This window comes from Eptatretus burgeri, chromosome 13 (genome assembly GCF_056783735.1).
Source record: "Eptatretus burgeri isolate ZD-2024b chromosome 13, Ebu_testis_v1, whole genome shotgun sequence".
Taxonomy (NCBI): Eukaryota; Metazoa; Chordata; class Myxini; order Myxiniformes; family Myxinidae; genus Eptatretus; species Eptatretus burgeri.
The window spans coordinates 39579121-39606112 of record NC_140973.1 but is presented as its reverse complement, the minus strand read 5'-3'; the positions used below and the strand labels follow the sequence as shown (position 1 = coordinate 39606112).

The following is a 26992-nucleotide window of genomic DNA, read 5'->3' as shown; positions in this document are numbered from 1 at the left end:
GTAAGGATGAAGTGAGGACTGCTATGAAGAAGATGAAAAGTGGAAAGGCGGTTGGCCCAGATGACATACCAGTGGAGGCATGGAAGTGCTTAGGAGAGATGGCAGTGGGGTTGTTAACCAGATTGTTTAATAAAGTCTTGGAAAGTGAGAGGATGCCGGAGGAGTGGAGATTAAGTGTACTGGTTCCGATTTTCAAGAATAAGGGTGATGTGCAGAGCTGTCGAAATTACAGAGGGATAAAGTTGTTAAGCCACACCATGAAGGTGTGGGAAAGAGTAGTGGAAGCTCGGTTGAGAGGAGAGGTGACGATTTGTGAGCAGCAATTTGAGTTTATGCCAGGAAAGAGCACCACTGATGCGATGTTTGCTTGAGAATGTTGATGGAGAAGTATAGGGAAGGCCAGAAGGAGTTACATTGTGTGTTTGTGGATTTAGAGAAAGCTTATGATAGGGTGCCAAGAGAGGAGTTGTGGTATTGTATGAGGAAGTCGGGAGTGTTGGAGAAGTATGTGAGGATCGTGCAGGATATGTATGAGGACAGTGTGACAGCAGTGAGGTGTGCAGTAGGAATGACGGACCGGTTTAAGGTTAAAGTGGGATTGCACCAAGGATCGACTCTGAGCCCTTTCCTGTTTGCAATGGTGATGGACAGGTTGACGGACGAGATCAGACTGGAGTCTCCATGGACTATGATGTTCGCGGATGACATCATGATCTGTAGGGAGAGTAGGGAGCAGGCTGAATCGAGCCTTGAGAGGTGGAGGTACGCACTGGAGAGAAGGGGAATGATAGTCAGTAGGAGTAAGACGGAGTACATGTGCGTAAATGAGAGGGAGGGTGGTGGTATGGTGCAGTTGCAAGGAGTTGAGGTGGGGAAGGTGGATTGGTTTAAATACTTGGGATCAACTGTCCAAAGTAACGGAGAGTGTGGGAGAGAAGTGAAAAAGAGAGTGCAGGCAGGATAGAGTGGGTGGAGAAGAGTTGCAGGAGTGATTTGTGACAGAAGGGTAGCTGCAAGAGTGAAGGGGAAAGTATACAAGACGGTAGTGAGACCAGCTATGTTGTATGGTTTGGAGGCGGTGGCGCTAACAAAAAGACAGGAAGCAGAGCTGGAGGTGGCAGAGTTAAAGATGCTGCGATTCTCGTTGGGAGTGACGAGGATGGATAGGATAAGAAATGAGTATATTAGAGGGACAGCGCAGGTAGGACGGTTTGGAGACAAAGTGAGAGAGGCGAGATTGAGATGGTTTGGACATTTGCACAGGAGGGAAACGGAGTATATCGGGAGAAGGATGTTGAAGATGGAGCCGCCAGGCAGGAGGAGAAGAGGAAGGCCAAAGAAGAGGTTCATGGATGCGGTGAGGGCGGACATGCGGGTGGTTGGAGTGTCAATGGAAGATGTGGAGGATAGAGCGAAATGGAGACGGTTGGTCCGCTGTGGCGACCCCTAACGGGAGCAAGCCGAAAGAGGAAGAAGAAGATATATATATATATTTTTTTTTTTCCAGTAATGTGTGTGTGTGTGTCTGTGACCACTGTTTCTCGACAACCACTGGTCTGATCTAATTAAATCTTGCCAGGTATATTGCTGGGGACCTGAGTATGTGCCTTTTCAAGATTTGATATTAATTGGACAAGTGCTTCCCAAGTTATGGCCATTTATTTACCAACCAATCACAGGACACGTTGCTGCGTAGGCGTGGCCATTGGGGAAGAGATTCTCAGGCGCGTTCGCCATTACGGGTTACAACTTACAGACTTCCGGATAGTGATGATACTGTATTCTAATAATTTCTTGATTTCTTATGCGCATTTATAGATATACACAATGCCCCAATCCAGTCGTCGTTTACGAGAGCGAAGGAACGGACTGTGTGGTCGTTTGAAAGGTTTTTTTTAATTTATTTTATTTTTTTGCATGTACGGCCACGTACTAGTATAATAAAATATAGATATAGATAGATGGCAATTGTATGTATGTATGTATGTATGTATGTACATTGTACATACATCCATCTGAAAATCATAAAAACATCATGGCTGGGATGATCTCCACCAAATTTTGCATACATGTTGGTGGTACCCGCAGTCAGGTCCTGGGCAAAAGAAAAGAAAAAAAAATCCTCCACCCCCTCATTTTTTTTGGGGGGGGGGCGACGACACGATTTTCGCATGATCTCCACCAAAATTTGCATATGTGTTGGTGTTATTGTCATAACCAGGGTAACCCTCCCTCCCCCACCCCATCCCTTGATGGCTTGGCCAATGCTCCCGAAGGGAATAGGTGTTTCTAGTATCTTTAAATATAAACTATTTTCATTTCAAATAGAAAAAATTACTTCCACATTAAACAATTCCTCCACTCACCCCTCTCAGTTAATTCAATAACTCAACTCACTCTTTTTCTACCTGACAAACCATAAGCTTTCTGGTTCCTTCCCAACTTTTGCTTACACTCAATTCCATCTGTGGGATTATTTCTTAATTTGAGTCCAATCTTATTCTTCCCTGCGTCTTTAAAAGGGGAGGCTTATTGCTGCTCATGTCAGCTCTAATTCTGATACATGAGCCTCATTAGGCTCATGTTCCATAGTTTGTTCCATGCCCACCACTTCAGTACCTGTGCAAATACTCTATCCTTTGCCAGTTAGCTCTTTGAGGAGTCCATATATTAAACAAAAACAACAGGTAATTCATTACTTTTTGAAACATTCATTCTTTGTAAAATGTTGAAGAACACAAACGAGGAAACATCTTTGAGAAAATGTTATCCAATGTGCAAATGAGAAATGAAGATACAGTCAAAGCAATGCTTCTGATGCACTGTGCCCCCCTTAGACAAGGGCACGAATATAAAGTTCAGTCATTGTTCTCCAAAAGGTATGTTAATTGTACCTCAGGCTAAGTTCTCCGTGTGATAGATGACAACGCATTACAGATCTTGCTTGAATGACCTTGTTGAAAGTAAGGCTGTTAACGTTTCTTCAAGAACAGGAAGAAAAACATTAGTGCAAAGTGTTCTCCATTGCATCTCCATGCATGCAAGTGTTTGCTGACTTTGATTCTCCCATTACCTCTCCTCTGCAAAGGTGTTCAGGTCGCAACATCTCCATTGACACCACAATGATAATGTGAATCCTATCGTTCTTTAAGAAACATGAACACCCACACTTTGTTTGGTCATTCATATAAGATCTCGACTGAGTCGACCTACCTGAAGTACTCAACATCACTTTTACAAAGCTCGAGCTTTCTTCCTTAACCGCTTATATTACACTGGGCAACAACAAAATACTTTTCGTCTGCTACTAAGGTAAATGCAGGTGTTCTTGGCTAAATCTGGACCACTGGTTTCAAATCTGTAGTCAGAATTTATCCAGCACGTCAGGTTTTCAAAATATGTATATGTATTAATGATACCCAGCATGCTATATTAGATACTTTATTATTGCAGATCTCCACATTGTACATCCAATATCAGTGCTTAGTAATTATTCACATCATATTTAGATAACAATGATTGATCTCCGTGTATTATGTGTAGTATACAAACCAAGAACATAAACAAGTTGCAGAAAAAGAAGTTACTGAAACATTAGAACATGGTAATCTTAGGAAGGATGTAAACTTGATTGGGAAATCTGCCCCATTGTGAGTGATTCAGAAACAACACTTCAAGTTTACACTCTTCTTTTCAATATGATCAGTGTAGGCACTGTTCAGACGTGTCCAGAAGTGTGTGAGACACTTGGTCTTGCACTTGTGTGTGGAAATGGTCTCCCGTTGTCGGAACCAGAAGTAATCACCCATCATGTTTGAGTTGAACTGGCCTTGATACCGAGTTTCCATGACCGAAATGTCTTGGTGGAACCTTTCGCCATGCTCATCGCTATCCTCACCCAGATTAGGTGGGAAGAAATCAAGATGAGAACTACAAGAAGTGCATTTTAAGAGATATCCAACAGCCCATTCGCTGATAGGCCTTCAGCATGTTGTCCACCAATTCCACTTACTGTTCAGCTCTCTGGTTCCCAAGAAAGTTCTGCACAACCAACACAAATGCTTCCCATGCTGCAAACTCAAGTGGGTTCAGTTTAGTTTTGAACTCGGGATCACACATCAGTTCTCAGATCTGGGGCCCAACGAAAATACCTGCTTCGAGTTTAGCATCAGCTTTCTCTGCGCCAAACTTCTCTCTGAGATATTGGAAGCCATTACCATCATGATCCAATGCCTTTACAAAGTTTTTCACAAGGGTTAGGGTTAGTTAAAAATTGTAATGCCGCATGGAAAATTTTCCTTAAAAATTCATAGCTTGGTCGGTTATGATCCATTTTTAATAATTTAAAGTGCATTATAAAACTCTTTTTACGAGAAGTAATATTCTACAACAGTTGTGTTGCTTTAATTGAAACCAAAAAATAATAATAGTAATAATTTATTATCACTCAGAATCACCCACCAGGGCAAGCTACTGTAATTGGACCATATGTATAACTCAAAATTCTGACGTGATGAAAACTTTTTGACTTCAGACTCAGAATCAGCATACTCAATTTAGTCTAGAACACATATTTACACCACAGTAGCAAAATCGTTGTTGTCCAGTGGAATAATCAACAGTACCGGTTTTGCATATCTTCAGACTCTTGCATCTTGCTCCGACTGGAACAATCTGTTAACAATGTGTTCAAGCTCAAACTTTGACTTGTATATGCTCGTCATGTGATATAACCCAATAAAACACGATGATATATGCTAGACAGTGTGCTATCCATTTAATGAGTGGCTCTGTAAAAGCAACTTGGGCAGAACTTTCACACAAAAATACCTTCGCCCCACCCACCTGCTGACTTCTTGCAAACCACTGGAAGAGGCTTTGAACAGGACTCGGTCATCCAACCTTCCCCAGCCACGAGACGTACGCAGGCTCGAGGTTGAGCAGGCTCGTTTGTAGCCCACCCACTCATAGGCATATGCCAGCCATCTAGCCAATGGTATGCACCGGCTGTCTGCAATGAAATAAGCACATCCGTGTTGCACACACCCATTAAACAATGTGGTAAAAATTTAAGATGGAGTATTATATACATCCCCTCTCTCCCCTTGTGGCAATTTATGACAAATCAGAACCAGAAACTATGTCTCATTAGCTGTTCCTACCTCATTAGCATTGAGACCGATCCAGAGGGCCCCACCTGCCCGTCGGGCGAGCAAGGACACAAAGGCATGCTCATATATACTGATCAAGCTTGCAATGTCAGCGCCAGTGCTTTGACAAGCTTTTCTTGCTGCAGCAAAAGGCCGTGGAGTTGTATCAACGCGAAAAAATGACTTGCCAAAATGAACCAGCTCAGTCACAGGATGTGGTTTGATGACAGCAATGGTAGGATCTAAAAGACAAGGTGAAGTTGTTCATTGGATGATATAAGGATGTAGGTGAAAACAAAACAAGGACAACAGTAGGGGAGAGCAGGGAGACATGGGAAACTATTTTCAGTTTGGCCCAAATGGTGTCCCATCCACGGAAGTATAAAACTTTTCAGCGAATATTTGGTTGTCAAATAAACCCATGTCTTACCCTACAAAATATATAACTTGTACAACATTTGGCAGGACTTGCTGAGTTCTGGGTCATGACCAATATTGGGGTGACTTGGGACAATGTTGGGAGAAATGGGTCAGTGGGGTGGGAGAAATGGTACACAAAAAAGAACAATAAAGAACATTGAAGTTGAATTATTATATTCAACAAAACTTCCACGAAGTTGTGACTACCATCCAGTTTAGAAGTATCAGTATTGGATGGATGTGACAAAGCATAGTGCTCAATTACAAGTTCAGTAAAAAGTCAATTAAACACCTCACTTCATGTACAAGGCCATGGTCAGTTTTCCGCTTGTAATAACGTGGTGGCATGATGATAACTGCAATGAAAAAGACCACTTTTATCAAGTCATGTGGAGCAAAGTTTCCTGGAAATTAGAACCTTAATAGATTTAAAATTAGAATTATACTTCAAATGAAGAATGCGCAAAGTATAATTGTGTTATGGTTATGGGGGTAGATGGAAGAATTTAATAGGAAAGTTAGGAGTGAATAGAGTTGTTTGGTCTGTGGACGTGTAGGAGACATCTCGATGTAATCAAGTAGGGAGACTGTGAGCTTAAGCTTTACTCGTCACCACACCGTGTTAATTAGATAGGGATTAAGAATAAGTTGCCTCAGTATGTAATTGCCCCCCTCCCTGATTTTTCCTTATGTTTTCGTATTGCAAACCATGGAAGAATTGCGTTTTTATAGCATGACCAAGTAGGAAGAAGCCTTCCTCCAAGGGTGACAGTAGGCAAAGTCACGCACCCGAGGCTGATGATTGATGGGCGTGATGTCAGAAGCGAGGAAGGCGTGTTGAGTGGGCAGAGGCCCCGCCTTCCCGGGTTTTGTGTGAGGAAGCCACGCCCCGGAGGAGGAAAAGGGGGTTCAGTGAGACAGAGTTTGGAGGAGGAACGCACAAGGTCGGTGTGATGAGGGCAGTTGTAGTCATGGAAGGAACATGGCTCAGATGGAAGATCTCACTTTACTCTTCTCTTGGCATGACAAAATGGCTTTCCTTCGACGCATTGAAGAAGACGGCATGATTCTTGTATTCGTGCTGAGGCGATTTTGGCTCGCGTGGTGAAGCGAGATGATGGCCATCGACTCTTGGCTGGTCGTATGAGACGGACCCCGAGCATCGTGCATGTCACCGAAGGGGACGGCGCCATCCTGAAAATAGAGTATCAGCAGGTGCAGTAGATGAAGAAGCTGCACGACGGTCGGTGAGCTTTGGGGTTGAATACTGCTCATGAATTGCCTGATGAGCATTCCCGCTGCGAGAGAGCGGCTTGGCGCCATTTTGCAAGCGTCGACACATGCAAATCGAAGTGTCTCGATTCCACGTTCCACAAAAGAGGGATTTTCTTATATTTCATTCCCCCTTGTCTGTATTTAAGTCCGTGTGTAGAGGCGCCTCGATTTAGACTTTAGGATTAGTTTACCTCACATTATTTTATTCTGATTATTGCCCTTTGTAAATATTTGTCTATATTCATTAAATGTGTTCATTTTAAGTGGCTGTGTCGGTGCATCTGTCATAGGGTTCAAGTATAAACCCCCCTGTGCATCCATTTCTGTGGCCCCGTTGTACCACCATTTCCCCATGCCCTTCCCGTGTGCATGATAATCTCCGAGGCTCAACTTGTCCGCCTCCGAATAAGGAAAAACCGCTCGACCATCCGGGCTGGCGCTGTTAACAGCCCGTCACCACAAATTGGGTCAGTGGGATTAACCTGGACCGCTAGCACTGCAACAATATACTTAACCATCACATTCTAACAGGTAGGTATAACACCGGAATGTATAACCGGGGAGAACTGGGACATGCGGTGAGAGTTGGTCCGCCATGACAGAGAGATGGGACACCACCGTCCCACCTCTCTCCAGGGGTATAATTGACAAAAATGGCGATTGATTTTCTGAAGCTCTGAACACCTTGACATATTTGCACTCCATGGCTATCATTCAAATCAATCTCTGGTGACATTTTTCGCGTCAAAGTCTTCACATCAAAATCGTGAGACGAGATGTAGTGCCAACTAAAAAATATTAAACTGCTGTGAACTCATTTGTTTTTTGTAGAAATCCTGACCTCCTCAAATATTGTCAAGGAGGGAGAGGATAAATCACACACATAAGCTTGACCCTTATTCGGTATTAGTTGATGATGTCAGACTCGTCGTCTCATGTCTCCCTGCCCAATGTCCCACGTCTCCCCTTCCAGGTTCGTTACAGGCATCCGATTGATCCTGAAATACCATCAAAGCATGCCATAGCTGGAATATAGACCTGAGGAAGTTAGTGAATGACGAACCCATCGCCAAAGGCAAGGTTTGCTCTTTTCTGTTCGATTTGAATACCGGAACGAGTTATTTTGCAAGGAACTTCAATGCAAGAGGCCATCATTAGGCCCATCAAAGTCTGCGCTGTGATTATCAACTTATTATGGTTGTTTATCTGTAATCTACAGTAGTCTTTGAAATGCTGAGCATCAAGCAAGGAAGAAGCACGTACAATTTTTAAAGTCTTGGAGTTCGAATGCATCCGGGTTCGAACCGCTTCCAGGCTCAGAGCAGACACACTAACCATTACGTCACCTAGGCTGTTTTTTAATTGGTAGAGTTGTGCTTAATACGTACGATACATACATTTATTTATTATCCCGTTGGACTTTGTAAGAAACAGGTGCTTATGGATTTGGTCTCGATTTTCATGTCCGTGCATGCGTGCGTCCACAACCGTATCTCGGAGAAGTATGGACCGATTTTATTCGTACTTGGCAAAAACACAACACATGATGGCTAACATAAGCACGTCATTTTTTTAATTTTTCTTAAATAGATCAAAGATGGCCGACTGGTGGCCATTTTGTTACTTAAATGTGTCCATAAACATTTCTCAGACATGCATGGTCCGATTTTGTTCAAACTTGGCAAAAGAACAGTTCATGATTGCAAACACGTACAGTCGTACACCTCACTTTATTTTGCGATCTGATCAAAGATGGCCGACTGGAAGACTGGAGGCCATTTTAGTGACACATAAATTTGGACGAGCCCTTTAACTCCACACAGCAAAGTTACTAAAACAACGGGGGCTGTAACATTTTATGTCTTTTTTACTTGTTTTTTCTTATTTTGATGTACCATACTATGCTACAGAATTTCCTTTTTCACTCTCTCCCTTTCTCACTCTCCGCCAAAGCAGTTTCTGGGAAAGGGTTGTATTGGGCGGTTTGCCATTGCCTTCCCAATAGTCGTAGGGAAGGAATTTGTAATTTGTTCATGGTTCCAGCGATAGCTTGCATACTCTTTGTGAAGGACACCGTGTTAAACTGTCCTGTCTGTCGAAGGATGTTGAACATCCTCGCTGCACTCCAGACAGGACAGACAGTTTGATTTTGAGCAACAGATGATAAATGGGTCCCAGGGCAGGTTATTCAAAAGCATGCCGCACCACGAGGCTCCATTTTTCAGACCCCATCCAGCAGTTAAAAGGCTTTTGGGTCAATAGACATCACAGCCATTGTGAAGATCAGCCTCACCGATGAAAGCAGCGGTCAGTTGTCTATACACTGCCCAAATAACTATGTGGCATTCTATCAGTATGTGTTTGGGACCCTTGGGTCAGAGTGGGCATGGAGTTACCATGCAGGGGTTTATCGAGAAACAGGCTGGGTTTTTAGCCTTGTTCGACATGGTTATTACTGGTGTGAATAAAGTTGCTTTCGCACCTCTGGAAGAGTGGTGTTTGGTCGTCGTGCTGAGTTTTTGAGATTCCCTTTAACCAAAGTGGCATGGTGGCAGCGTCGGGAATCATTTCCATACACTTTTTGCCCTGGAGATGGCAATCCGCGTTAAATCACCGTTACGAGAGCCATCTTTGAATTCCAATCACACCCCATGAGAAGGAGAGCAGCCAACCAGCTCGCTCTGTAGCTGTGTTATAAATATTGCCTTGCATTCCACAACGTGCCCGTCAACAAGATGGCTACAACACACTGTGCATCAAAGCAGTGGTCACTTGGTAAAACTGAAACGGTGAATTCCTTCCAAAATTGGAGACAATTTTCTTTATATTTTATCGCTCAATCCCAACTTTGCTCTCTTCCTCACCTGGGAGAAGAAGTGCAGAGAGCGTTTCCCCTTCGTGGACTTCATAATGGCAACGTTCCCGCTGCACAGCATCGCACTGCCCAACAGAAAGTCACCATATTGGAGCTTATGCTGGGTCAGATTGCAAACTACTGCCCTGTCACACCATAGTGCAAAACTCTACTTCGGTAACCAACATGTGGCAGTCAATCAGACAACATTTTGGGTTCCTGTCGACGGGTGTACACTTTATTGACTTTACAGCGATATGCCACAACTCCGAGTAGTGCAATGAAGACTTGTACCAATGCCTGAAGGCGTTTATGGAGGAAAACTTGCTTCGACAAGATGGTGGCATCCTCCACCATAACCAGGTCATCACTGAAGATGAGGAGTTAGCTCCCTCACTCGATAAATTTTTTTTCTCACATGGCTTTGCCTCATATAGAGTGGGCTCCTCAGACTCGCCAAACAATGCTATGGAATTAAACTCATATCTCACACCTTAGCCTTCATAAAGCATGAGATATCCCAGGCGTTTGACTCACTATTACATGAGCTCCACACTTCTGAAGATTCAAAGTCCATGCATACCTCAACGTTGCAACCACAAGTCTCCTGCCCAGCATCATTCGCATCGCTACAACTCCGTCAAATCCTTTTGAGGATTCGTCCCAACAAACTTACGAAGTCCTGTCCCCTTTGCAAACAAGTGCGCCGTGCAGATTACAGTCATTTCCTCAGTGAATGTCCTTACCTCCCCGAACGAGATCGTCGATATATTGCAAGAGCACGCCAAGTGCCTGGCATATTTTAAGAGTCAGACGAAGAGTCAGGAGACTTGACATGTGCTCATGTATACAAGATAGGTAGTGACAGATTACCCGGAATTGTCTACTACCCTATGTGTCCAGGTTTGCCAGTCTACATATCGAGACACATTCCATGGCCACCACACAACCCAAGTTACCATTGACAGCGGTGCCATGGGAAACTTGATTCATGCAACCACTGCAAACAACTTTGGAGCCAAGATTCAGAAGAGCGCACAGTCTGCTCATCAGGTGGATGGGTCCTCACCTCTTCAAATTGTTGGCGAGACCAGACTCACATGAACACGCGATGAAAGAGAATTACAATTTGAGGGCCTGGTGGTCGAGAACCTTGAAGTAGAGGTACTAGCAGGAACACCTTTCATGGAATCTAATGACATCTCAGTCCACCCTGCAAAGCACCAAGTTATCCTGGGTGATGGCACGATGTATGGTTCTCAGGGAAAGAGCCTTAATCGCCATACAGTATGCCGAGAACATGTACTACATGCCCCACCTCGCACAACTACTATGTGGCCCAGAGAGTTTATTGAAGTAGTCCTCCCAGGTGACATGTTGAGTATCAGCTCGGTGTTTGCACTCAAACCATGCATGGATGCTCCCAGTGCAAGGTCACTGTGACCCAGTGAGCTCTTGTCACCACCCGGTGTCATCCATTGCATCAGCGAGAAAGTTCGGATCCCCAACTTAACTGACAAACCATGAGCTCTCAAACGACAGGAGCAGTTTTGCCAGGTACGCTCCGTGTACATACCCAAGTACACCAAAGAACACTGAAGTGCTTACACCGAGGACAACTTCCCCAATGTAAAATACACAGCCACTTCGCCCTCAAGACACTCTACAACTGTCACCCTCGACCCTGACAAAACATTTACTCCTGACATGCGATCAAAGTTTTGTGCCCTTCTTGTAGAATATGGTGAAGTGTTTAACCCAGTGTTCCAAGGCTCCAGTGGCTCTGCAGGCCCCTTTAAGGCTTTCATTAACATGGGCCCGGTTCAGCCTCCACACGCAAAGGCCATGTGCCACAGTATGCGCATGATACACGATGAGAACTACAACACAAGTTTGATGACCTTGAAAAACTTGGAGTCTTTGCCTACCCAGAAGACATGGGGATTACTGAAGAATACCTAAATTCCTCATTCCTGATCAAGAAGCAAATGGCGGTTTTCACTCAATCACGGCCTTTGCTGATGTGAGCCGGTACAGGAAGCCCCAACCCTGTCTTTTGGTAAATGTGAATTCCATCCTCTGCAAGGTTGCTCAGTGGAAGCATCTGATTGCAACCAACCTCACGAGTGCCTTCTATAAAATTCCATTATCCTGTCAGTCCATGAAGTACTGTGGTGTGGCCACACCTTTTCGCAGAATACGCGTGTACACCAGATCCGCTATGGGAATGCCTGGATGAGAAATAACACTCGAATAACACATGTGCCACATCCTTAGATGATCTCTTAGAGAAGGGAACCATGATCTCCAGACCACATGATGATCTCTTAGAGAAGGGAACCATGCTAAAGTCACTGACGACCTTCATTGCGGTGGTATCACATTGGATGAGCTTCTTCAAAATGGAGAATGGTTTTGCATGTTTGTATAAATGTCGACTCCACCTCTCTACCCTGAAAACAGTTAAATGTCTGAAGAGCACCACCATCTTGGGCTGGATCTGGTCTCGTGGTACTATCCAGGGCAGCCTACATCATGTGGCTACGCTCTCCACTTGCACGGCTCCTGAGAAGGTCAGGGGAATGAGATCATTCATCAGGGAATAAAGGTCCTCCCTCATGTTATCCCTGGCTGCTTGACACTGCTATCCCCCTTCATAAAGCGCGAGGAGGAGGCCGTAGTCATACATGTATCAGAGTAGCATGGTCTATGGACGAGCAGGAGACATCTCAATGTATTTTAAGCAGGGGAAAATGTCAGCTTAAGATTGTTACGTGTCACCGTATGGGGGCGTGGTGCTGTGTTAAGGCTAAGGTAGGGTTTAAGGCTAATTGCACCCAGCATCATTGTTTTTTGCCCCTATGACCTTTTCCTACATTTTTGCATTTACAAAGCTGGCTATAAAAAGGAACGACACTGTATCAACAACAACCAGCAGGCTTGGGATTGGTCGGTGTGACGTGAGAGGAAGGAGACATGATCAGAGAGGAGATAGTGGGTGTGTGGAACGCAGTGGAGACAGGTCTCGTTTTTGCTCTCACTTTTCCTCGACATGGTGAAGAAGGCTGTGCGATTCTCGTGTTCGTGATGTGGGAATTTGCCCACATGCTGGAGTAAGAGGCTAGCCGTTGTCTGTTCAGCTGAGTTGCGCAGTTGTACGTTTATGTGAGAGTGAGAAAGGGAGAGAGTGAGAAAGGGAGAGAGTGAGAAAGGGAGAGAGTGAGAAAGGGAGAGAGTGAGAAAGGGAGAGAGTGAGAAAGGGAGAGAGTGAGAAAGGGGGAGAGTGAGAAAGGGAGAGAGTGAGAAAGGGAGAGAGTGAGAAAGGGAGAGAGTGAGAAAGGGAGAGAGTGAGAAAGGGAGAGAGTGAGAAAGGGAGAGATAAAGAGAAAGAGAAAGAGAAAGATCTTCTTCTTCTGCTTTCGGCTGCTCCCGTTAGGGGTCGCCACAGCGGATCATCCGTTATGATCCGCATAGTGATTTGGCACATGTTTTACGCCAGATGCCCTTCCTGACGCAACCCTGGTCACCTCTTACGACACACAGGGATATGGTACACCTATTTTAACCGGGGTATACACCGGCCCAGTACACTGGTACTCATTTCGCCGACCTCGGAAGGATGACAGGCTGAGTCAACCCCTTCTTCTTCTTCTTTCGGCTGCTCCCGTAAGGGGTTGCCACAGCGGATCATCCGTATGATCTGCACGGATCATCCGTATGATCCGCATAGTGATTTGGCACATGTTTTACGCTGGATGCCCTTCCTGACGCAACCCTGGTCGCCTCTTACGACACACAGGGATATGGTACACCTATTTTAATCGGGGTATACACCGGCCCAGTACACTGGTACTCACTTCGCCGACCTCGGAAGGATGACAGGCTGAGTCAACCCCCTGGTGTATTAATTCAGTGGCCCAACGGGGCTTGAACTCAGGACCTTTTGGATCCCAAGCCGCTGCCCTAACCACTGCGCCAACACCAGGATATTGAGAAAGAGAAAGATATATATATATATATATATATATATATATATATATATATATATATATATATATATATATATATATATATATATATATATATATATATATACATATATAAAAAGAGCGCTCCTCTCAGCCATAATTCGGCATTATCCCGTTGCCCGTTGTGTGTTCAAGGAGGAAGGTGGGCTGTCATTATGAGCGGACCTGGTGTAAGAGAGGAGTGGGGTCAGCACATTCATTCGTGAGAAAAAACTATAAAGAGGTTTGTGGGCCCTTGACGAAGGAGGACCACCCGCATGAATTACCATGAAAGTTTCCCACCCAGAGAGTGGCTCGGCACCATTTTGGGGCGGTTTCCCACACAGGACGACGCGGTTCGATCCCAAGCTCCTCAATGATCATTTCTGGACACCAAGCTAAGTGCCAGAATAAAGGAAGGGTTTTCATTTATTTTATCTTACCCCTTGTCTGTTTTTGTAACAGTGTGTGAAAACATCTCAACTTTAAGCTTTAATTTACCGAACGTTTTATTATCACGTTTTTGATTTATTTCCATTATAAACATTTGATTTATGTTCATTGAACCCTTATTTATTAAAGTTGCTTGTGTCTGCCTATTTGTTGTGAGTTCGAGTATAAATCCTTGTGCCTCCATCCTGGTCAACACATCTGGTATGTGCCTTTGCCACCCTCCATCCCACATGTGCTATAATCTCCAAGGATCACGTGTTCACCTCCAAGGTAGAACCATTTGGCTATCCATCCAGGTCGGTCTTAACCAGCGTATACACAATACATACATACATACATATATCCATACATTGCCTGTAGAAAGTCTACGCCCCCTTTCAAAATTTTCACGTACCCTGGAATTAAATTGCATCAATTCAAACTTTTTCCACCTTTATTTACATATTGAAACCCACAACTTCCAAGTGAAAAACAAATTCTGCAAATTTCATAAAATCAATTAAAAATACAAAATGAGTATATCTTGGTTGGATGATTTCATACCCCCCCCCCCCCCGGAGTTAATACTTGGTGGAAGCACCTTTGACAGCAATTCCAGCTGTAAGTCTGTTGGGAAAGTTCTCTACCAACTTTGCACACCTTGATTGGGCAACATTTGCCCATTCTTCTGTACAAAACTGTTCAAGCTCAGTGAAGTTGCGTGGGGAGTGTTGATGGACAGCAATCTTCAAGTGATGCCACAGATTTTTGATTGGATTTAGGTTGGGGCTCCGACTGGGCCACTCAAGAACATTTATCGTTTTTGTTCCTGAGCCACTCCAGTGTAGCTTTGGCTGTATGCTTCGGGTCCTTGTTGTGCTGAAAGGTGAACTTTCGTTACAATTTCAGCTTTCTTGCAGAGGGCAGCAGGTTTTCCTCCAAGGATTTTTCTGTATTTTGATCCATCCATTTTCCCTTCCATCCTGACAAGTGCCCTAATCCCTGTTGATGAGAAACATCCCCACAACATGATGCTTTCACCACCATGATTCACAGTCAGGATGGTGTTCTTTGGGTGATGTGCTGTGTTGGGTTTGCACCAAACATAACATTTTGAATTTTGGCCAAAAAGTTCCATCTTGGTTTCATCAGACCACAAAACTTTTTGCCACATAGCTTCAGAATCTCTGGAGTGGTTTTTTTCATCCCTCCAATGGGACTTAAAGTGGGCTTTTTTGAGTAATGGCTTCCTTCTTGCCACCCTCACATCCAGGCCAGACTTGTAGAGTGCTTGGGATATTGTTGTCACATGCACACAGTGACCAGTCTTTGCCACAAAGGCATGTAGCTCTTTCAAAGTTGCCATTGGCTTCTTGGTGGCCTCTCTAATCAGTCTTCTCCTTGCTTGGTCATCCAGTTTGGAGGGATGGCCTGATCTAGGCGGAGTCTTGGTGGTACCACATGCTTTCCACTTCTTAATGATTGTCTTGACTGCGCTCCAAGGGATATTCAAGGCCATTGAAATAATTTCATACCCATCTTCTGATGTGTGCCTTTCCACAACTTTATCCCAGAGGTCTTTTGAAAGCTCCTTGGTGCTCATGGTTGAGTCTTTGCTGTGAAATGCACTACCCAGCAGAGGAAACCTACAGGAACAGCTGATTTTCTTCTGAAAGAATCAGAATCGCTACAATTTAACACAGGTGGATGCCAATTCACTTGGTGTGTGATTTTGAAGGTGATTTGTGACACCTGAGCTGTTTTACAATTGCTTTTATAAGGGGGGTGGACACTTATCCAACCAAGATGTTCTATTTTTGTATTTTTAATTAATTTTCTGAAATTTGTAGAATTTGTTTTTTCCTGAAGTTTTTTTTTGTTTTTAATGTTTTAATGTTTTTAACATATTCAACTGAAACTTGGTACATGGCTTTATTATGATAAGTTACAGAAGAAGTTCGAGTTGCAGGGCGCTTGGTCAATTTTTCAGAGTTGTGCCCTTTTTAGAGTCAGAAAATATCACATCGGTATGGGACACGTATTACAAAGCAATTATCGCTCTTGTTTAATATGTAGGATGAACACAAGGATAAACTAGTATTTAAAGGAAACAATAAAAACAATTCAAATTGCTTTCTGAGCTTTTGACGAAATTAAAGCCATACCAGTTGCCTTTTGACAGACATATCCTCGCTTGAAGTTACATATGTCATCTCGCCAGGTCCCAATTGATCTGTAGTTCAGCATGGATACACAGTCACACTGCAATGGCACAGAGTAAGCCAATCACTGGGAAAAATATCTGATCAAACCATGTTGTTTGCATTAGAACCAACATTTGTGGCCAGCCCTCTATTACATTAAGGAATAAAATGGTAATACAACAAGAAGGCAAGGAAATAAAGACTTGAATCCTTAAGGTTAACGATTTCATTGCAAAATCCTGAGGGTTTCAGCCAAACTCACCTCATATGGCAAATCTTGCGGTGATTTAACAGGCCTCCCATCACTCCAGTTTGTGTAGTTTACAGGCGTTCCATCACTCCACACGAAATATCCTTCCTGCTTAATATCATTCAGTCCTGTCCATAACTTGAACTTAGCTTCTTGAAGTTGTACCACCATGAACACTAATGAAGAAAGGAAAAAAAAAAAGAAAAAAAAAAGGAACAAACGCATTAAAATTACTGAACCCTGCTCTGTACTGTTCACCACATGCTCACAGGCACACACACACATGTGGCCAGTTACATTTTTACTGTGAGTAAGCTTCCACAAGCAATTCTGACGTGAAAAAACAGCACCACCACTTATTATTTTTCCCTTGATAGACATTCAGCACAGAACGAGGCCACGTTTGGACATGGGTGGACACTACTGGCTCGCAGTGAGGCAGAGCGGTTTGGCGGGCTGCATTTCATCCTTAGGCCTGTGTGCACGGGACGGTCCACGGTGAGGTGGAGCGGTTTGGTGGGGTGGGCTGTGTTTCGTCCTTAGGCCTGTGTGCACGGGACGGTCCACGGTGAGGTGGAGCGGTTTGGTGGGGTGGGCTGTGTTTCGTCCTTAGGCCTGTGTACACGGCCGACGGACTGTCACGGTCAACTGCAACACTGGTTTGTCAGGATTGGGATCAGGACACTGGGCTGAATCTGGTGACCATAACAATATCATATTACTCTTCTCTGCACATGTGCGGTCGGGCTGAACTCAAAGGCAAAGTACCTACGGTGAAACGACAAACTTGTCTTCCTATTCAGTTCCGATTCGTGTTCAAAATATAACATTCAATTTCAATAAGTTGCTCGTCGATAATGAAATGATGAGCCTAAACTGATGACAGATGGACGCAATGAGCCTGAACCAATTGCTTAACCCCCCTTTTCTTTTAACCCCTTCGTGTGCGTGGGCTAATGAGCCAAATGATTCCAAAATGAACCAAACTGATGATGAGGACCATTTCCATTTTTAAGCACCCTTTAACTGCGGATTTGTAGAAATCTCTTGGGAATGTAACACATTTAAACCATTTATACAAATGCACAAACTGTGTTGTTTAAACGGCTTCGTCCCATGGAGAACGCCAAGTCAAAGTACAATTCATTGTAAAGAAATAAACACAGTATTTAACTTGATGTTTATTTCCAGCAGTGATATTAAACAATAACATACCCAGAAATGTTTTAACACATCCTAAGTTTTTCTTGATTTTCGTGGTTTTGCTCATTTTGGAAACCAAACTATTGACCCCAAGTCTGATAACTTCACATTTTTGGGGGAAGAGGGGACCCAAGGACCCACATTCCAAAAAACATCGACTATGTAATGATCAGACCAGCACACAGGATCAAAGCAACGGCTTTAATAATTAAATAATCCCAGAAGGGAAACGACAGAGTTCTGGGAATGCCAGATCGACAAGATCTAGTAGCAACACCCACAACGGACTAAACCCTGTGAATCTTGTGCTGAGTTCACAATGATGTTTAATTAATAGAGAATTAAAGGAACTCACTCTGTTCGTCCACATTCGTGATGGAAACGAGATCTCCTCCCTCATCCTTGCATGAATCCCGTGCATGTTTCCAGCTCTTGAAGTCCGGTTTCTCTTTATGCACTGCATAGCACTGACCATAGAAGGAAGTAGTTATGATTGGGGTTGGGGGACGAGAGTCGGTGATGGTTGGTGGAAAACATTGCTAAGGGCTGGCAGGATAGCCGAGAGGTACGCACACTTGCCTCTGAGTTGGACTTGGTCCGAAACGGGGGGCGAATGGATTTGGTCTCGATTTTCGTGTCTGTGCGTACGTGTGTGTGTGTGTGTGTGTGTGTGCACAACCATATCTCGGACATGTATGGACCGATTTTATTCGGACTCGGCACAAAGACAACAAATGATGGTACACAGTACATATGCACATCGTTTTGGTTTTTTTTCACAATGCGATCAAAAAAGACCGACTGGTGGACATTTTAGTTCTAAAAAACACCCGATATTGAACACGTCCTCAACTATTTCTTGGACCTGCATTTACTGATCCTGTTCAAACTTGGCACACAGATCATGAATGATGCCTCACATGTGCAAGTCGTTTTGTTTTTCCGAGTTCAAGTTTTCCAAATTCAAGATGGCCGACTAGCAGTCATTTTAATTTTAAAAAACCCCAATGTTGAACACGTCCTCAACCATTTCTCAGACATTCATTTACTGATGTTATGCAAACTTTGTACCAAGATAGAGAATCTTCTTCTTCTTCTTCTTGCGTATGGCAGCTTGGCTACCAGTTCGCCATCATTTTGTTGGGGCGCAACTATGCCGTTGATACTGTGCCCCAATACCAGAACACTGGCACTCATTTCACCGACCTCGGAAGGATGACAGGCTGAGTCAACCTCACCTGGTGTTAATTCAACAGCCAACGGGGCTCAAACACAAGAAACTAACATCCCAAGCCAGCCACCCAAACCACTAAGCCAGCACCAGGCTGAGAAAAGGAATGATGCCTTATATATGCCCATCATTTCATTTCGAGATCAGATCCAAGAGGGCCGACTGGCGACCATTTTAGTTGTAAAAGAAAACCCTGATGTTGAACACGTCCTCAACCATTTCTCGGATATGCACTTCCGGTGTTGTTCAAACTTGGCACGCAGATAAAGAATGATGGCTTACAGAAGCACGCCATTTATTTTCCAGATCAGATTCAAGATGGCCGAATGGTGGCAATTTTGTGACTCAAAAGTGTCCCCAACCATTTCTCACACATGCATGGTCTGATTTTGTTCAATCTTGGCACAAACACAGGACATAGTGGCGTACACATGTCCCTCACTTTATTTTGTGATCTGATCAAAGATGGCTGACTGGTAGACTGGCGACCATTTTAGTTGTACATAAATATGGGCTATCCCTTTAACTCCGAACAGGAAAATTATTAAAACAACAGGGCCTATGACATTTTATGCCTTTTTTTCCTTGTTCCTTTACGATTTGATACAAGAAAGCCCCACGGTAATCATGAATGATCATGTAACCATTCAATGTGTATTGTGCTTTTAATTTAAAATAAAATGTGGAAGTGCTTCACAAATAATAAAAATACTTTTTTTGGTGTGTACAAAGTCGAGGCTCATGGAGGAGCTGGAATATAGAACGGATCAGGATGTAACATAGCAAAAGGAACAGTTGAGCGAGAGAGTGGGGGGTCACCAACAGCAGGGTCATACGACAAACAATGGGTGTGGAGAAGAATGAGAGGTATGAAGAATGCATAGGGCGGACAAGATTGTAATAAAAGCAAACTCTCTATAAGGAAATACTGGAAATTTGGAAAGTGCTGGGCTTATGGAGAGTTAATTGTCATTGAAAACATCATGGTTTTGGTTGGGGGAAATCACCAAGACATCTCTCGTCCTTCAGACAGGCAGGCTGCAGCCTTTTGCCTCTCTTCAGACCTTGACAAAAATCACATGCTGGTCAAACACTTGGAATATCTTTCAATCCTGACCAATATCTCTGTATCTCTCTGTATCTTTCTGAAGTTTCTCAAAAGGATTGTTAAGAAAGTAGATGGTGGGGTTTGCCAAGATGGTCCTTTCACAGTCACTCAAACTCCTGGGTTTCACTATTACCAATGATCTTTCTTGGACAAACCACATTTCAAATTTGGTCGACAAAGCCAGTTGCTGACTGTGCATTCTTGGTCGTGCAAAGTCTTTCCCAAACACACCTGAACTTTAAAAACCCGCAAGGCCTCTATCTGCAGCTTGATGGAGTACTGCTCTCCCCGCTGGGCTAACACCCTTATTTCACACCTCACTCAGCTTCACACCGTGGAAAACAAGGCCTTCAAATCAATGTAATATCATGTGATTAAACGAACTTTCTTGACCTATCACTTTCCCATTGCAAACAGGTCGGTGGTCTCTCTGTCTTCTATCATGTCTTTTCTGGTCTTTCACCCTCTGGTCTTCCATGCTTTGTCCCCCCCCCTTTCCCCCCCAACACCCAGGTTTCTGCGGGGCACATAAGGTCCATCAGCAACTCAGATTAGGTCTGGGAGCATGTGCCGGAGCAACGCGCCACTGCTTCCAATTTCCACCGAAACTCCAGAGGCCTCCGTCTGGCCTTCCCCAAGGCAGATGCTGGCCCATCCCCATCTCCTTGAGATGCCGATCAACCTGCTACAACCAAGAGGCACATGGTTAGCCCATTGACCTCCTTCACTCACAAGGCTCCCTCGCTGAAAGAATCTGGTGAGCAGGATCAGCGTCAGGAAAATGAGCCACACAGCCACAGATCACGCTCATGGACTATAAAGGTAACAAATCACATCTGAGTCTCTCTTAGCAACTGCTCGTTGGACACAAGTCTGACCAGCGATAGCCAAGGATTCTCCGAAAAGACTTGGTACCGAAGGAGTAGTTGTCTCTCTCTCAGATCCTTGGTCAGAGTCAAAGTCTCACATGCATAGAGCAAGACTGAAAGCACCAATAACTTAAAGACTTGGCCCTTTGTCCAAAAAACGAATAAGGTTTTCAGTTTTCTTTGCATTTTTTATGTGTTTTGTGGAATGAAGGGTTTTACGGTGGCTGGAGTGCAAATCTTGCCATCAACCTCCTCGAAAAAGGTAACCCAACTGCAGGGGAACATCCACAGACACAGTCGGGCACTAGATACAGATGGACGTTAGCCCACAAGGAACTCCACCACATTTTAAAAGGTTTTGCTTTTAATCCTGCTGGGTGTCCATATCCATCCATACACCCTCCTCACCAGGAAACCTGGTGGGGGAGATGGTTTAGTCACCAATAACCCGACCATGAAACACGTTAGTGCAGGTTTACATGGTACCTGTAGCAATTCACAGATCTGATCTGGCCTGACCTGCCAACAGCAACCCCCTTCTGGTAAAACTCCCAAAATCCAGAATCTCTGCTCACCTCCACCCATTAATTCGCCTTTTTTCCCCAACTGTGGAACCAACTTCCACATTTTCTTCAATATAATTCTTCCCTCCAGGTCTTCAAGACAGCTGTTCACCACAATCTCACATCCAAAACCATGATCTTTTCTACCCCCATTAAACTCCTATCCAGATTTCTGGTTTTCCCTTCTTGAGAGTTTCCTTCTATGTCCATATTGTCCTCCCCACTCATCTTTTCCTACCCCCATTCTTCCCGACACAAATAGTTTTTCCAAGTCTCTCTATTTTTTCCTTCAACTCTGCTGTTTCACACAACTCTGTTCTGCTGAAGGTGTTTCACCCTCCTCCCCTCCCCCCTCTCTCTCTCTACTGTTCCTTTTGTTTTGTTGCATCCTGATGATCCATTCAGTGTTCTTGTTCTTCCACGAGCCTTGACTTTGTATTCGAAAAACAAACAAACAAAAAGAAGAGAGCACATACATCCACAAGGCTGAACAGTTTCTGATAGACCTGGTAGAGTGCATACTTCCACAAGGCTGAACAGTTTACATGTTGTATCCCACTGATAGGCCGAACCTGCATCTGGACCTTCACCGTCTAATTGGCTTGTTCTTGTCACCTACCCAACTCATCCACCAAGTTTCATCCAAATCTGTCCACACATTTTTGAAATATCATGCTCTACTGTACTGTATATTATTTTTGACCCTATCTCTCAATGGTGAAGAATCACTTAAAAATTCTCACATCCAAATCGAATCATTTCGTCGGTGTCACACACCCAATACATCCACCAAGTTTAGTCCAAATCCGTCCATAACTTTTTGAGATATCTTTCCCACAGACAGACAAACAAACAGGTAAAAAAAAAAATAATAACCTCCATCCACCTTCTGTGACGGATGTATACATGCAATTTCAGGTCATGTCGATGAGCTTATCAATTCAGGAGTTGAAGACCAACATTGTACTCTAGCTAAATGCTTCTCAAATGAGCTAGAGTAAGGCCTAAGTCACATTTGCTTTACAGCGAGGATACGGCGGCCGTACGCCCTCTGAATTGACAGAAACGTGCGGCGGCCGCAGAGTTTCTGCTGTGGCCTCAGGGTGGCCCTACGCCGTATGGCTATATTTTACAGGCCGTAGGGGTCGCCGTGGAATTATAGCGCGGAGTTATAACTTTTTCATTTCTACGTTGGCCGTAGCAATATGTCATGCCGTAGTTGTGACGTAGTTGTGTTCCACGTCGACCGTACGTAGGGCGTACGGTGGACTTACGTTATTCGTGCGGCTGCTGTAGTCTCTTATCAATGAAAAATGAATTTTGCCCTAAAAACCGAATACATTTTAAAAAACCGAACACAACGTAGCATTCATGTTTGTTCACGTGTCTCCCCCACGTGTTCGAGCCGCATCTTCGCGCTTTGTTCATTCAGTTCGTCGGTGAAAGTCCTCGTGAAAGCATCTCTCGTGTGTCGATCGCGACTTTACCTCGTGTTTTCACCTTGATTTGTGCCGTTTTTTTATACTTATCTTGTGTTTTAATTAATTACAAAAAAGCAATCCGATCACGTGGTGTGACGGACTGTCGGGAAAGGATTTAATTTCACAGAAAAACCGGTTGTAATTTGGAATATCCATGACTACCTCAGCCCGATGCGTTTGATGAAAGTGATTGTGGTTCTGAGGGCATCATGTTTGATGAGCTGCCTTGGGGGCAGCGCTCGCAGAATGCGCGAGCGATCGGAACCCAGGCCGGAGCTCGAGCCTGTGTGGATCTTTGGATGCGGTGATTGTACCACTTTACATACAATACACCGCCACCGAAGGTCATTTACTCATCTTATTTTACCTTAAACATGGGGAATTTCAGTTGAAAGTGTCTTGAAAGTGGGTTTTCTTGGGGTCCAAGAACAGATTAATTCACTCCATTATTTCTTATTGGGAAAATAGTTTGGGAATCGAACTTTTTGCAATCCGAACAGCCTCCTGGAACAAATTCAATTCGGATTCTGGGGGCACCACGTACTGGTATATTCCGAACTGTTATATTTTTATTTCAGTAAAAAACAGAACCGGTATATATACCCACTCGTTACCGTCCGTCTCGCCGCACGTTCACCTTAGGGCCCCCCTGCGGTCGCCTTGCGGGCACCTTGCGTCTGCCTTGAAAATTCTATGACCGCCACAGCGACGCCCTAAGCTCACCGTGCGACATCAAATCAAAGACCGTACGGCACCCCCACGTTTTCGGTCTCCACGATTTCTAAATACGCCGTGCGGCTCCCCGAAAAATAAAAACACATGTGACTGCTACATTGTGTGACCGTGGAAATACTGTGGCCGCCGTATAATTGCTCGTGGCCGTAGATTTTGGAGACCGCACGGCCACCGTGGTAAATGTGACTTCGGCCTAACTGGCAAACAAACACAACACAACACACCTTATTGTTGAAAAGTTTCCACCGCTGTGGGCAGCCTCCCTGTGGTTTGTTCAATGATGCCTGGGGTGGAGCAAGTCCTGTAACGTTGTGTTTACGGCAAATGAAGGCCCTTGGATCTTCACATCCTACACTGCGCCATTCCCCTGCTCATTCACAAATTTCACAGAAATTGAGAACAAGACCGTAATTAAATAAGGAACAAGCATATTACTTTCAGCAATACTAACCAGGTTATATGTACCACCAAAAACTCCAAAAGAGACACAAAAAGAAACATAAATACACAAAGAGAAAACACTTCCTTAGTCTTGATTTAAGATCAAGGTACAGAAAGAGAAGACCAACAACAGGTGAGAGAAGGGGGTAGGGGAGAATAGTGCTGAGATAAAAGGACAAAGTCAGTAATATGAAAGTGAGAGAGACTTGAAATACCAGCAATACCTATGGTCCAGTCAGTGCATAAAATTACAAATGATGTAAAGTAAGTGACAATTTCTTTTGAGAGAGAGTTGGATGCTTTAAAGAGAAAGCATCCCGACTCACACATCCCAGCAACAACAATGCATAACAACTAAAAGCATTGCGACAGAATTTAAAGATCGCAAAATGCCTTTTGAAAAAAAGAGTAGGTCACTGTGTTGGTACCTGAGCTAAGTTTCTCATTCCCACCCGAATCTAAAGGGGGTATCCTGGATTGGTCTCAGTGTCCAGATTTTTTGAAGAAAGAATGCTCCAGGCAACTCACCAACACTCAGAGGTTTGAATACGTTTTCACTATATTTTAAAACACACCAAGTGCAATGGTAAAAACCTTGCTATTCCACACAAAACCACACCGTTCTGCCAGACAGGGAAGAACAACCCCCCACCCTCTCCCACGGAGACGACGCAACACATGGGTGAAACACAAATATACATTTTACATTCACTTTGGTTACATCACAGGGGGTACTGTGTTTGCAGCATAGCCACAATGCCAAAAATGAAGCAACAACATATAAAAGAAGATGGAATGGAAGAGTATTAGCATGCCAACTACCTTACATAGTAAGTTATGACATGACCTTTGGAACCAGAAACAAATAACAGGCACTAGGTGTTTTGGTAGAGGGGGGTAAAATTGAGAAAGGGCAAAGAAAGGAGATCAGGAGTGAACTAGAGGGGGAGCACTCGGGAGAGTGCAAAACCTCCGCCGCCAATACTGCTGGGTCACTCAAGTGAACCTTATATCTTATTCATTAAATATGTCAAAAGTGCTGACAGAGTTAGAGTTCTTTTCTCCAACATTTTTTTTTTGGGGGGGGGGGGGGTTGGAAATCACTTAAACATCTAGGAATGCAAAAAAAAAAAAGAATTTTCTCTAAAAAAATTTTTTGGGGGGGGGGACCAAGTCTAAAATCTAATGGCATGATCCTTGGACCATACCTAACCCCCCCACCAAGTTTCGTCGAAATCCGTCGAGGAGTTTTTCCGTAATACTGTTCACAAACAAACAAACAAATAAACCAATGTCACCCGCAGGGTGACCCGTATCTTGCCAAAAGGTGACCACCTGTGACTTCTTTAAGGTCACACTGAGGTGAACAGAGCTGCTATCCACCAGGAGTGACTCCTTGAGGAATATCTGCCTACGAGAGATTCCGATGAGAATCGTTCGACAGAGTAACCATGAAAAATATGCGTTTGCCTCATAATGTCACCAAATGACGTCATAATGTCTCAAGCTTGACATATCTAGAAAGCACTCATCGAGGTGTTCAATTTGAGGTACTACACGATATGGTTCCTAAAACTTGAAAATTTGACCTTGAGGTCAAATATGTTTGACATTAGGTGCTAACCATGAAGGTCAAGGACAATCGCCACCAAAAAATAATCAGCTGAGCGCCAGACCATGAACTATATTCACATGAAGTTTGAAGACGATCCGATCAAAATTACTCAAAAAATAAGGGTTTCGTCGACTCCCCTGATTTGCACAAAGTGACCTTGACCTTTGACCTTCAAAATTTTATGCGCTGAAAGGGACCTCTTTTGGCCTCTGATATGCGAAGTTACAAAAATTTCCAATGATAACTGTGCTCTGAAGAATTTTTAATATGTGATTACAGACAAACAAACAAACAAAAAAAAACATACAAGCTGACTAACATATCTTGCAAAAACTTCGTTTTGGCAAGATAACAAACAGAAAGGGGTGAAAACAGTAACCTCCGATCTTCGATGGCGGAGGTTAAAAATAACTTTAAAGGAAGATAGCGAAGTTAACGGAGGAGTGGAGAGAAAATTGACAAGGAAGAGAAGAGGAAATAGGGTTAAGGGGAGGAGGTATAAAATATAAAATGGAAAATGGGGGGGGACATGGATAAAATTGAAAATTTTCATCCTTTTTATGTATGCAAAATGTATATGTCTGCAGGTTGTGTATAAATCTATGCGTTGTCTTCACACGTACAAGGTTGATAAAACAATATCAAGATAATATTTGTTGATTGCAATCAATTTTGAAATTTATTAAAATATTGGATTCAAACTACATCACAATTAATCCGCACATATTTTGTGCCACAACAAAAGACAACATAACTTGACCCACAAGCACTACCCACCGTGGATGCTTTCCATGCTGACACATTGCTCCATTGTGTGGCTACCGAGGCCTGGCTCTCCTGTTTCCCAAGCAATGAAGGTCACAAAAGTACCATCCAGCCACCTACCCACACAAACACAGCTGTAATGTCTCTGACAGTGCGTTCTGTGATAAATAATGCTTCTCTATAAACTGCTTTGAAACTAATTTGCAGAAGGTGGTCACAATGATTCGAGGTTTGTCAGCACAATTAGGACAGGAATAATGCCCATTTCGTATTTCCATCACAGCCTCATGATGTTGTGACCCCATGTTCCAATCGCACAAACTGTACGAATTGTCCCTCGTCTCTGCATCACCTAATCATTCATGTACAACGTACTCTGTTGTCTCTGC

The 26992-nt window shown here is 43.8% G+C and overlaps 1 protein-coding gene across 1 annotated transcript in view; it reads right to left on the bottom strand.

Moving 5' to 3' along the window:
- LOC147014269 (macrophage mannose receptor 1-like) overlaps nt 1–26992 on the bottom strand; it is a 150372-nt gene that overhangs the window by 35962 nt on the left and 87418 nt on the right. The window contains exons 19-25 of the mRNA XM_085852082.1: nt 26616–26719; nt 24007–24149; nt 18151–18262; nt 16605–16768; nt 16304–16400; nt 5163–5392; nt 4846–5011 (exon numbers count right to left, since the gene is read on the bottom strand). Of these exons, the coding sequence (XP_085708208.1) occupies nt 4846–5011; nt 5163–5392; nt 16304–16400; nt 16605–16768; nt 18151–18262; nt 24007–24149; nt 26616–26719 (1016 nt within the window). The remainder of the gene's footprint in view (nt 1–4845; nt 5012–5162; nt 5393–16303; nt 16401–16604; nt 16769–18150; nt 18263–24006; nt 24150–26615; nt 26720–26992) is intronic.